General features: G+C 36.9%; 2 protein-coding genes across 2 annotated transcripts in view; both read right to left on the bottom strand.

Annotated features, from left to right (window-relative positions):
- The window catches only part of LOC113510113 (pantothenate kinase 3), a 54,096-nt gene that overhangs the window by 17,424 nt on the left and 22,619 nt on the right, over positions 1-14,053 (bottom strand). The gene's annotated exons all lie outside the window — the stretch shown is intronic.
- Positions 333-4,072, bottom strand: LOC128201582 (uncharacterized). Its single transcript, XM_052899011.1, has 2 exons — positions 3,818-4,072; positions 333-3,293 (listed from the first exon to the last, which is right to left on the bottom strand). The coding sequence occupies exon 2, from the start codon at positions 3,286-3,288 to the stop codon at positions 1,561-1,563; it is 1,728 nt and encodes a 575-aa protein (XP_052754971.1). The 5' UTR covers positions 3,289-3,293; positions 3,818-4,072; the 3' UTR covers positions 333-1,560.

The following is a 14,053-nucleotide window of genomic DNA, read 5'->3' as shown; positions in this document are numbered from 1 at the left end:
TGTAGGGCAAGCCTCCTCTCTTAGTTACGGTGGGGAATGTCCCTCCTACCCTACCATCACAGGAGGGCACGGATACGTGCGCACACCTCCTAGGGTCATATGTAAAGTGTGCCTCATGGTAACCCCGCCTGCGCTATCTGTATACACTGGCAGGATACCAGTGAGAGGTGATAGGTGAGACTGAAAAGGCCGGTCAGTTAGCCCATCGCGACTAATTCTACGATAAATTAGTCATGATTGTTTCCAGGGGGAACCGCGAGGAGATCGACCTGGTTGGGGTATATTGCTAGCAATGGGATTCTCAGTCTCCGTTACTAACAATCCCTTTCCCCCCACTATGACGATATTATGTACTCCCGCCTACAAAATAACGTCACAGATGATTTTAAACGTTTAATATATTATTCGTAAACATTACCAACCTATTGATTCGTCCTCTAATGTTTTATTTAAACAATTGTAGTAGATTTACGTATGACATATGACACTTGAATGTATAAACAATGCGGTTACAATAATACAATGCTTTTAGTAATTTAAAAAAGATCTCTCGTATTTTTTTTTAAGACAAAGGTGGCGAACAAGCGTACACTTCACCACACATGTGATCAATCACACATTTGTACAAAGTCTCTCTGTGGTGAACCACAGGGAGACTTTGTACAAAAGTCGTTTGCTTGGCCACCTCTGTCACATTCGTGTTTCTACCGTGAAGCAGTTGTGTTTGCATGGCTGTGTTTCGGTCTGAAGGGTGGGATATGGCGTGAATTTACAGGGTACAGAGGAATAACACCTGAGTCCTTAGGAATGGCAACGCATGGTAGTATCATGGACGAAACAGTATACTCTGTTATGTCCACGGTACTGCTCATGTCTATAGGCGACGGTAATCACTTTTTCAGGTAGGCCGTCAGCTTGTTTGCCATTCTAAGTTACATAAAAAAAGCATTCAGCCTGTAGTCTTTAGGAAAACCCACGAAAAAGAATTAAAAAAAAAGAAGGTTCTTAGTACAGTTGCACTATTTTCTATGTTTATTACCCCATAACTCCAGGGGGGAAAGGGATTTTTAGTAATGGAGACTGAGAATCCCATTGCTAGCAATATACCCAACCATGTCGACTTCCTCGCGGTTCCCCCTGGAAACTATCATGGTTAGAGATGGGCAATCCACCTGGGTGGGTTTAAAGTCTGGTGGGTAAAAACCGGGTGTTTTGGGTTTATTGGGTTTAAACCCCATAAACACCCAAATTTTTGGGTGTTTATGATTTTGTACTTCATCATCGTCATCTCAGCCGCAAGACGTCCACTATACTGGACATAGACAATATTATTATGCAGCCTACAGAATAAAAAACTTTTAATTTGATTTTGAGTTTATTAAGAAAGAGATGAAAGTAAAATGTAAAACTACAGTCAATCACTGTCAGATTCAGAGTTATTACAAGCGATGAATTGTATAGGTTCGATAGGCTCTATTTCGTCTAAACTGTTATGTTCATTTACTTGCTCAATGAAAGCTTCTAAGGTATTTTCTTCATTAAACTGAATGTTTAAGATTATTAAGCTTTATGTTTAAGATTCCAGTTATAACAAATGAATGAAATTTTTTCAGTTCTTTCAGTTGTAAGTCGATTTCTTTTGTTATTATGTATGTAGCCTTGGATACTAAAGGAACGCTCAGTGGCTGCCGAAGTACAGGGAGCTGATAGAATACGAATCGCTACTTTGCTTAACTCAGTGGAACCACAAATACCTTTCCACCATATTAGGGGCTCAATGCTATCTAATGAGCTCCATACAAATCCTCTGGCCCAAAAGTTTTCTTTAGCTTTATAACACGCCAAATCTGCCATTACATTTGACAAACTTAAGTGTTGGCTTAAATTGTAGATAAACTCCATACCCTTAAGTTCTTCCTCTTGAGTAAGTTCGACTCCTAGAGTCCTGGGGTCTAGAATATATGCTGCAAAATGTATTGGCCTCATTGCCATATTGCATCTTGAAGATACTGATGTTAGAATCTGCTGTTTGCTTTCTTCGCTCAATGTCGAAATCTCATTTAATGCAAAACGTATCTTAGCTTGTACATCTCTAAATGTAATGTATGTGCGATGCAAACGATTCTGGTCGCTCTCTAAGTAAAATATGCTTTCAGTGACTGGTTCCAAAATACTTATACATTCCCCTGTCTTCGTCCAGAAATCATCACTTAGAATTAAATCTTTAATATCTCTTGAAATTACCACATCTTCTCTAACTGTTAATATTTGCAAAGCTATCTTATTTGCTTTCAAACTTTTTAACGAAGTAACATGACTTCCCCATCTTGTAGCACAAGGCAATTTTAGTGTTTGTGTAGAATCTTCACCCTGCCTTGATTTTATCAACAAGGAACTTAATCGTTGACTCCTTTTAACAGTTTTTATTATATTTATGGCTTGCATAATAAACACAGTTACTTCTTGTATCTTTACAATATCTTGGCACAACAAGTTAAGGATATGTGCACAGCAACCGAGAGGAACAACATGTGGATATTTGAGTTTTGTTAATTCGAATGCCTTTTGTATATTTCTAGCGTTATCGCCAATAAGTACAAGAAACTTATTTGCTCCATACACTTTCATTACTTTTTCAACTTCTTGGCTAAGGTATTCACTAGTGTGAGGATTACTTTCTGTATTCAAACTTTTAACGTATGCAGGTTGAGGTTTTGATATAAGAAAGTTTATTATTCCTTCATTTCTTAAATTAGACCAGCCATCGCACTGAAGGTGTAAGTAACTACAAGCATTTAGTTCCTCATTTAACTCAAAACGCATTTCTCTATATATTTTATCTAAGTATTTTGTCGCTAAAGCTTTACGTGAAGGTATTTTAAATTTTGGTTGCAATTTTTCGAAAAATTGTATCCATAAAGGATGTTGCACCATCGATAATGGCGTCCCTGTTACAAATATAGCTCTCGCTAATTCTGTTTTTATATGATCATCGGTGTCTTGAAACTCAGCATTTATTGTAGTGTTAGCAGACGACGAGGGGCTTATAAAAGAATCATTTGTCTCTATCTCTGACAGTCCAGACATTTTGGTTTTGGACGAGCTATCTTTTATAAGTTTCATAGAGTCTTTTAATGTTTCTGGAGATTTTGGACAAGTGATAAGATGTTGAAGCATTTTGGCAGCATTACTGAATTTGTAGACCTTATTACAAAGCTTGCAAGAAACAGACTTGTTTGGTAAAGTACGGTAGTGCTCCCATATGCGTAAATCTTTAGGTCTCCCCATTGAACCTAAAAAAATGAACGATGATTAGTTGGTCTGACGAAAATTCAACAATAGAGTGCCTATTTTTTTACAATGATTATTTCTTGTTATTTACAATAAATTTATTAAAAAAATAATAAAATAAATACAAAAAACCTTTGTAAAATTACATCTCCTCGGAGGATTAAACGCAGACGCTAGTTTATTATCGTATTGTTCTGTATTTTTCTCAGCAACTTCTTTAATTCGATTAGGTACTTACGCATATTATGTTAAAAATAAATATCTAGTACACATCTTAGGCTATCCACCATTATTATCCAATGACGACTCTCAGCTAACTATGCACTATCATCCAAAATAAACGTGTATGGAAAATTTTATCCCAGTCGGTTGAGGATTGAGGATAATTGCATCAACATACGAACATACCTACATACTTTTATTTACATAACGCAAGCTAAATAAAAGCTTGTAATAATACATCTAATTTTAAGTTAAAATTGTTAAGTGATCATGATATAATTGTATCATTCAAAAATCCACTTACCTTTAATTATTTCTTGTTAAGTATAAATATTATTTCAAATCTGCTCCCTTAATATGCACTTTTTTACTGCTTTTCCTACCTAACACGTTACCAGGAAGTCACGTTACCAGAGTCAGAGTAATAGTGAACACGTTTGACAGTGATTGTCGTCGCCTCATATTCAGCGTCGACGAATAGGGGAATCCCCAGTCATAATGTATTGCATGCGTGGCGGTCTTACTTCAAATCCATAAACAAAGAGATAATTACAGAACTCGATACTAGATGGCGCTGTTTTTGTTTGAAGAAAGTTTGCGGGCTAAAATACATAGAATTTCATCAATGACTTCCACAAAGAACAACATTTCTGTTTTTTCTAAGTCCGTATCTCTTCCGTATATTTCATAAGATATAAGCTTGGGCTACATTGTTATGCAACGTGATTTTGTCGCTGTCTTGCTAGCAGGGTTGACAGATATACGATTTAAATCGTACTCATACTATTATTTGTCTATTTTTTAATGTACGATCGTAAAGATTATGATCGTAATTCGCACAAAAACATACGACTTTTTGGTTACCTGGCAACATTTTTATTATGAAACGAACATGCTCACATCATCAGTCACATGCAACAATTTATTGGGGATTTCCCCTTCACATCTGGCAGTCCTGCTTGCTAGAATATAGGTAAGTCAGCCACAGTTACTGACGATCGATATTTAAAGGGTATTGTTTTTGTGCTAAATATTTCATAAAAACGTTATTTAATACTTTGTGGATTATTAATTTAGTTGATAATCACTGGAAGTAAAATGGATGCTAATTTGAGAGATCAAGATCTTCGTATAAAACAGTTAATAAAAGAAAATCTACGTAAGTACTCTTTTTATACCTAGGTAGGTAAGGTATAATAAACACAAAAGGTACTTAGATCGCGTGTGTTCGAAGCATTTATTCTAATAAATTTAATTTAAAATTGTAGAAAGAAAAAAATGTCTGCCAAGCCGTAGCCGAAGCCGATCTCCAAATATATTTGGCGATAGTGAGACCCAGTGTCCAGATGATTTACCCAGCGTCGTCGCAACAAAGAAAAAAAAACGAGGATAAAGTAAAAGAAAATTTACTGAAAGAAGAAACAAACTGTTCTAAATGCTTAATTTATGGAGAAGAGGATAAAAGAAATGAGTATTTCGGACTGTTAGTGGCTCAAGAATTTAAATATATACGGCCATGTGTGCGAACGAGGTGTTATGAAGAAATTTTAAAGTATCTACGGGAAGCAAAAGGCCAACATGTTGATCAACTGCAACATGAAAACACTGAAAATTAATTACTTTCATTTTATTATATATAGATTTTTAAAATTTCCTGAAATATTATTAGTTAACGTTTTATTTAATATTGTAGAATTGATCAATACAATTTATAAAAATAATTTATTGGTATTACTTACATATTTTCAAAAAAATACGTAAAAACCTATTTTTTTGGGTGATTATGGGAGTTTATGGGTGTTTATTGGGTTTTTACCAAAGCACCGGGTTTAAACCCGGTGCTTTGCCCATCTGTAATCATGGTTAATTCCTGATGAATTTTTCATGATGGGATAACTGGCCTGTTTTCATTCTCATCTATAACCCTTCACTGGTGCTCCGCCAGCGTATCCCGTTAGCGCAGGCGGGGTTACCATATCATTTTCACCCATCAAAAAAAAAACCTCATAATGCCGTCGGTTGTAAACCGATTTGAAAAATTCTTCTCTTTATCTTTTCAGATATACTTACAGATTTTATCATAATTATCTCATTAGTTTAATTTTTAAATAAAAATAACAGATTTTTCTATAACTAAAGTTGTTTGTATTTGTTTTTGCGGAACACAATCTTAAAATACCATATACTATATGTATCCTGCGGCTGCACTCGCATTAAGCAATACATAAAATATCCATTACTATCCTAATGGTACAGATGGGCAGCAGGGTCCCTCTTAAAACATCACCAAAACCTAACTGCGGTTGCTAAACCGTCTGCCAAACGTGGCAACTACTGTCAATACAATAGGGAAAGGCCTATTCACAAGTAGACAGTTTAACAGCTGATAAAATAAACAGCAAAAGTTAAGTTTAGGTAATTTCTAAAAATATAATACATACTTTGTTTTAACAGGTGATATGTAAAGTTCTTATTTAGTAAGTTAATGACATATTAAATATGCTAATTACATATTTAATTATATATTTTTAACGACATTCATTCGACATTAATATCATTTGAACAATTAAATATTAATAACTAATTTTTTTTATACAACTTAGAATGGCAAACAAGCTGACGGCCCACCTGACGAAAAGTGGTAACCGTCGCCTATAGACATGAGCAGTACCATGGACATAACAGAGTATACTGTTTCACCCATAATACCCCCCATGCGTTGCCATTCCTGAGGACTCAGGTGTTATTCCTCTGTACCCAGTAAATTCACGCCATATCCCACCCTTCAAATCGAAACACAGCCATGCAAACACAACTGCTTCACGGTAAAAACACGAATGGGACAGAGGGGTGGCCAAGCAAACGACTTTTGTACAGTCTCCCTGTGGTTCACTACAGAGAGACTTTGTACAAGTGTGTGATTGATGTATACACTTGTTTGCCACCTTTGTCTTAAAAAAATACGAGAGAACTTTTTGAGATTACTAAAAGCATTGTATTTTTTCAATGGGTGAAAATGGTATGGTAGCCCCGCCTGCGCTAACGGGATACGCTGGCGGAGCACCAGTGAAGGGTGATAGATGATAATGAAAACGGGCCAGTTAGCCCATCATGATGAATTCATCAGGAATTAACCATGATAGTTTCCAGGGAGAACCGCGAGGAGGTCGACCTGGTTGGGTATATTGCTAGCAATGGGATTCTCAGTCAGCATTGTATTATTGTAACCGTATTGTTTATACATTCAAGTGTAAACGAATGGTACAGAGGTGGTCAAGCAAACGACTTTTGTACAAAGTCTCCCTCTTCATCCAAATTACAGTTAAGTCCGATTCTGATTCTATTAATAGAATGTTTGGCTGTTTTTAACCGAGTTGGACTTAACCTCGATATGCTGATTAGATAAAGATTGACAGTTAAGTTGTTTAAACAAAACGCCTCGAATCACATTGTTTTTGCGTGACTGCGTTTGAACTTTTGCTTTAAAATGGTTTATTTTTAGTGTTTCGTACCTCAATGGAAGAAACGGAATCCTAACAGAACCATTTCGTTGTCCGTCCGTCCGTCTGCCAAGAGACTTTTTCTTAGGAAATTAGATATTTTTTATGCAACTTAGAATAGCAACCAAGTTAACGGCCCACCTGATGGAAAGTGGTAACTATCGCCTATAGACATGAGCAGTACCATGTACTTAACAGAGATAACTGTTTCGTCCATGATACCCACCACGTGTCGCCATTCCTGAGGACTCGGGTGTTATTCCTCTGTACCCTGTAAATTCACTGCCATATCCCACCCTTCAAACCGAAACACAGCCATGCAAACACAACTGCTTCACGGTTGAAACACGAATGAGAAAGAGGTGGCCAAGCAAATGACTTTTATACGAAGTCTCCCTCTGGTAAAACGTCTGTGGTCTGGTGGTTTCAAAGGGGCTTCCTCCTGCGAACGTTCAAGTCGTAGAATAATGATACCAATATCGCAGAGGGGAGGGGTAACTATTCCATTATCATCCATTAAAAAAAAACCACCCATATTTCCTTTGCCGCATTTTTTTTTTGTAATGCAAACTCTACACACCTGTTATAGTTTTTATCTAATCAATGGAACGTAATTTATCGTTGAGATATCTCAGAATTGGTTCGAAGCAGTGAAAGTATTTATCGAAAAACGTAAACGCCATATTTCAAATCATCACCAGCAAATCAGGCGTTGATTAATCCACTGCTGAACATAGGCCTCCCACATACTTTTTTTTTTTACAACAAAGGGGCAAACGTGTACGCAGCTCACCTGATAGTATGTGACTACCACCGCCCATGATCACCCGCAACACAAAAGGTATTGCAGGTGTACTGGCTGCCTTTTATATATATACATACACTACCGTAAGGAACAGTCCTACGTCACAGGGGGGAAGGGGATTTTTTTTGATAGGTGAAAATGGTATGGTAACCCCGCCTGCGCTAACGGGATACGCTGGCGAAGCACCAGTGAAAAGTGATAGATGAGAATGAAAACAGGCCAGTTAGCTCATCGTGATGAATTCATCAGGAATTAACCATGATAGTTTCCAGGGGGAACCGCGAGGAGGTCGACCTGGTTGGGTATATTGCTAGCAATAGGATTCTCAGTCTCCATTACTAACAATCCCTATTTTTTTATTTGATTGTTAGAAATGGAATTTGACAACCCATTGCTAGCAATATACCCTATTTATTAGGTTGACCTCCACGTGGTTCCCCCTGGAAACCATCGGGAATAATTCTTCTTTAATTCGTCACGATGGGCTAACTGACCTGCTTCATCCTCATCTATCATCTCTCACTGGTGCCCCGCCAGTGTATACCGGTAGCGCGGGTGGGGTTACCATTCCATTTTCAAGTATCAAAAAAAAAAAACAGTTATTGTATTACTAAGATAATCTGAAGTCCAGTGATATTTTATTTATTATCAATCTCACATACAAACAACATACTGTGACGTGCACTGCACGTGACTACGGCTACCGTACACGCGTATTACCATTAGCATGGCCATAATCTCGGCAAAGTAATATAAATAGATGTGACCTTTAGGCAATATGCCGGTTGAACTTGAGGCAAGTTCACGAGTCGCCGAGCGAGATAGGGTCTTAAGTGTGCTTGTAAATTTATTATAACGTCAATTATCGTATATCTATACATATAGAAGAAACAAGGAAGAAAATAGAAAAAAGAATAATAAAAGAAGTTAATATTAATAGTAAATTAATTTAATTTAATGCAATATTGTTTAATTTTGTGTTTCCTTCACTTGTATTATATTTGTACAAACTAAATATATATATATATATATCTGTCTTTTATTTCTTTATAGGAAAACCAGGGCTACACTAGAGCAAATAGATATAGTTTAGGATCACAAAATAAACCACTAATAGGTTTTCACAAGTAACAACAATAGGAATTAACACAAAAAAAAATACAAACAAACAAGAGGAATGAAAACAAAAAAAAAAATGAAAAATAAAACACAAAGTAAAAATTAAATGTAAATTAAGATTAAAATATGGCCTTCTTGTCCATACAATAGTTATACAAACTGACTATGAATAAAAAAAATGCCTACTCGCTCTCTTACTGATATTATATTATTTTTCATTCTTTGTCTTCTTGAATTTTATTATAAACTAGCGGCCGGTCTCGGCTTCGCACGGGTGGACATTTTTACATTTTAAAACAGTGGTTATTGTGACATAACGATAATATTTCATAACGATAAAATAAACTCAAACTTTCTTCAATATTGTAGAACATACTTTTGTTCTATCACCAATAGTTTCCGCAGCGCACGCGACCAAAGATATAGCATTGTTTTTACACCTCGAGTTAGGTTACTAAAGTTTTAGTATGGACCTCTAATCTTTTCTAGCAATAAATATAGCCTACGTTACTCAGGGTGAACGTAGCTTTCTAATGGTGAAAGAATTTTTGAAAACGGCAAAGTAGTTTTTGAGTTTATTCATTACAAACATGCGTACACACAAAAATACAAATCTTTCCTCTTTATAATATTTGTGTAGATTTGGTCTATCGATCTGTGCAATCGGCTATTCTTAAATATTGACAGTATTGCAGTGAGAGACTATTGTATAATATCTCGTGAAGTTGCAAACAGAAGCCGGATAAGAATAAAAGAAATCAGCGCATTTAAAACTGGGTGTTCGACGGACAGACAGAATGGGAGACCGCCATAACCGGTTGTGATGTTTGGTCAAATTACAGCCAGTTTCGCTTGGGTACCTCTGTCCCATTCATGTTTCAACCGTGAAACAGTTGTGTTTGCATGGCTGTGTTTCGGTTTGAAGGGTGGGATATGGCGTGAATTTACAGGGTACAGAGGAATAACACCTGAGTCCTCAGGAATGGCAACGCATGGGGAGTATCATGGGCGAAACAGTACACTCTGTTATGGCCATAGTACTGCTCACGTCTAGAGGCGACGGTTACCACTTTCCATCAGGTGGGCCGTCAGCTTGTTTGCCATTCAAAGTTGCATATAAATATTAATATGATAGTTATATAGGTCATAATTTGCCATTATAAGTTAGGATAGAAATAAATGCATTTTAATTGCATCGCCCATGACAACTGCGATAATGACAGCGTTTATCGCTAAATTAACATGTTAATTAATAATTAAACATAATTTAATACCTTAATAGGTATTATCAATATATTTTATCATGTGTATGACTGAGTGGGGGTATGATATGGGCCACATTTTAATCAATTCTTACATTTTTTTTTATACAACTTAGAATGGCAAACAATCTGACGGCCCACCTGATGGAAAGTGATACCCGTCGCCTATAGACATGAGCAGTACTATGGACACAACAGAGTATACTGTTTCGCCCATGATACCTCCCATGCGTTGCCATTCCTGAGAACTCAGGTGTTATTCCTCTGTACCCTGTAAATTCACGCTATATCCCACCCTTCAAACCGAAACACAACCATGCAAACACAACTGCTTCACGGTTGAAACACGAATGGGACAGAGGTACCCAAGTAATCAACTTTTGTACAAAGTCTCCCTCTAATGTTATTTAATAATTGTGTATTCTAAGTATGCATGCACCAGTTACAATTTATCTGCCAATCATATTTAATTCATTGCATTTCAGTAACAAATTAAATTTTCATGCAGCCTCGTTTTCGTGTTATGCAAACGGTGCAGTGGATTGTGTACCTACGCATATTCATGGACGCATGCATGACTACATATAGGTATGTAGTTACAGAATTAAATACTTCATATAGGGGGGAAGGGATTATTAGTAATGGGGATTAGCAAACCTATTACTAACAATATCAGGTCGACCTCCTCGCGGTTCCCCCTGGAAACCATCATGACTGGTTCATTGTTGAATTTGTCACGATGGGCTAACTGACCTGCTTCATCTTCACTTATCATCCCTCACTGGTGCCCCGCCGGTGTATACCGATAGCGCAGGCGGGGTTACCATTCCATTATCACCCATTAAAAAAAAATACTTCATATTATAATTTGTCCAGCGGTGGACACTTAACGGCTGAACCAGTAGCGACTGCTTTCAACATAATAATTATTGTGGTGAATTATTTATATTGTACGTTTCATTAATACATGAAATATATTATTTATGCATCATTTATGTAAGTATGTATCTATATAATACAATTTTATCTTTGGCTGTTAAATTGGTCACACAGGGTTATACTCTGGGTTCGTTGCACGCGTCCGTGTAGCCTAACTTCAGGCTGTAGCTGAAAATCTATGCTTTGCTTTCAAGCAAAACTATCACTGAGCTGTAGCCTATTTGGGTCACTGCGACACACTTGGTGAAAACATATTTCCATATTTCATCTTTTGTTTTATATTAAATTGTAAATAATCTGATTGTATAAACTCATTTGTTAATTTACGTGTGTCATGAATGGCTCAAATAAAGTGTTTATTTATCTATCTATCTATTAAATGAAAAGCCCTTAAAAATTTTAAAATAAAAAAAAGTAATTAAAGAATTTTCAACCGACTTCAAAAAACCCGAATTCAGTTGTAGCAAAACCAAATTATTTTGATATTATATAAAAAAATAAATTACGAACAGTTTCGATAAAATTTCTATGACATTTAATTTAAAGTGTCTATCTATCTATCCTATTTAAGAGCTGCGCTCTTGTTGGCGGAGCTCTTGCCACTCACTACGATTTTCAGCGAGTCTCTTCACCTCTTGATACGACACGACACCAACTGCTTCCTTGATCTGCCTGATGTAACTATGTCTCGGTCTCCCTCTCCCCCTCCTTCCTTCTATCTTACCTTCTATTATAATGTTCATAAGTTCGTCGTGTCGTATCAAGTGTCCCAACATTTTTCCCCTTCTGTCCTCAATAGTTCTAATAATTTGTCTTTTTTCCTTAACCCTAAGCAAGACTTCCTCATTGGTAATTCGTTGCTAAGTGTCAACAATCTACAAAATTTTTGCTTCAAGTATTAATATATAGGCGTTCAAAAATTTTCAATCTAACATAGATTCGTCACTCATAGACATAGATATCATTGGAAAGCGACGCACCCGCTCATCATTAGTCAGCGGGCGTATTGTCACCGGTGGGGACAACTCGGCCCATTGGCTGTTCGTGTCGCGTGACAATTGACCCACTTTACGAAAATACACATTTTGCTCTGTCAAAAAACGACCGGCCGTGCGAGTAGGACTCGCGCACCGAGGGTTCCGTACAAATTATAAATCGTAATAGGTCGATTTCTCGAAACTGTAAACTGAAATTAAAATCCCTAAATGATACAAAAAAAAAATATATCGCTGACCAGAGGGGATTTTATATAAAAGCCGTTTGCTTGGGCACCTCTGTCCAATTCGTGTTTCAACCGTGAAGCAGTTGTGTTTGCATGGCTGTGTTTCGGTTTGAAGGGTTGAAGTTTTGAAATATGACGTGAATTTATTGGGTACAGAGGAATAACACCTGAGTCCTCAGAAATGGCAACGCGTGAGAGGTATCATGGGCGAAATAGTATACTCTGTTATGACTGCTCATGTCTATAGGCGACAGTTACCACTTTCCATCAGGTGGGCCGTCAGCTTACTTGCCATTCTAAGTCGCATAAAAAAATACCCATGCCTATTTTGTGGAGCTAAATCAAAAGATTTCCAAAACGAATTGATTACATCGGTTTAGATATCAACACGGCGTTTGTACATTAATCTAATCTCGGATCGCGTTCAGGGGAACCCAATATATAGATATCGGATCGGTACCCATATTACACTACATGCCTACTTTGTGGAGCTAAATCAAAAGATTTCCAAAATAAATTGATTACATCGGTATAGATATCAACACGGCGTTTGTGCATTAATCTAATCTCGGATCAAGGCGATATGTTCAGGGGAACCAGATATATAGATATCGGATCGGTATCCATATTACACTACATGCCTACTTTGTGGAGCTAAATCAAAAGATTTCCAAAATAAATTGATTACATCGGTATAGATATCAACACGGCGTTTGTGCATTAATCTAATCTCGGATCAAGGCGATATGTTCAGGGGAGCCCGATATATAGATATCGGATCGGTATCCATATTACACTACATGCCTACTTTGTGGAGCTAAATCAAAAAATTTCCAAAATAAATTGATTACATCGGTCTAGATATCAACCCGGCGTTTGTGCATTAATCTAATCTCGGATCAAGGCGATATGTTCAGGGGAGCCCGATATATAGATATCGGATCGGTATCCATATTACACTACATGCCTACTTTGTGGAACTAAATCAAAAGATTTCCAAAATAAATTGATTACATCGGTATAGATATCAACACGGCGTTTGTGCATTAATCTAATCTCGGATCAAGGCGATATGTTCAGGGGAACCAGATATATAGATATCGGATCGGTATCCATATTACACTACATGCCTACTTTGTGGAGCTAAATCAAAAGATTTCCAAAATAAATTGATTACATCGGTATAGATATCAACACGGCGTTTGTGCATTAATCTAATCTCGGATCAAGGCGATATGTTCAGGGGAGCCCGATATATAGATATCGGATCGGTATCCATATTACACTACATGCCTACTTTGTGGAGCTAAATCAAAAAATTTCCAAAATAAATTGATTACATCGGTCTAGATATCAACACGGCGTTTGTGCATTAATCTAATCTCGGATCAAGGCGATATGTTCAGGGGAGCCCGATATATAGATATCGGATCGGTATCCATATTACACTACATGCCTACTTTGTGGAGCTAAATCAAAAAATTTCCAAAATAAATTGATTACATCGGTATAGATATCAACACGGCGTTTGTGCATTAATCTAATCTCGGATCAAGGCGATATGTTCAGGGGAACCCGATATATAGATATCGGATCGGTATCCATATTACACTACATGCCTACTTTGTGGAGCTAAATCAAAAGGTTTCCAAAACGAACTGATTACATCGGTATAGATATCAACACGGCGTTT

This window comes from Galleria mellonella, unplaced genomic scaffold, assembly GCF_026898425.1.
Source record: "Galleria mellonella isolate WM207_F2 unplaced genomic scaffold, CSIRO_AGI_GalMel_v1 utg121, whole genome shotgun sequence".
Classification (NCBI taxonomy): domain Eukaryota; kingdom Metazoa; phylum Arthropoda; class Insecta; order Lepidoptera; family Pyralidae; genus Galleria; species Galleria mellonella.
Note: the sequence above shows the minus strand (reverse complement) of the source record. Positions and strands in the feature narration are given on the sequence as shown.

Coding starts and splice junctions, on each gene's coding strand:
- LOC128201582 (XM_052899011.1), bottom strand. CDS start 3,288: ATGGGGAGACCTAAAGATTTACGCATATGGGAGCACTACCGTACTTTA.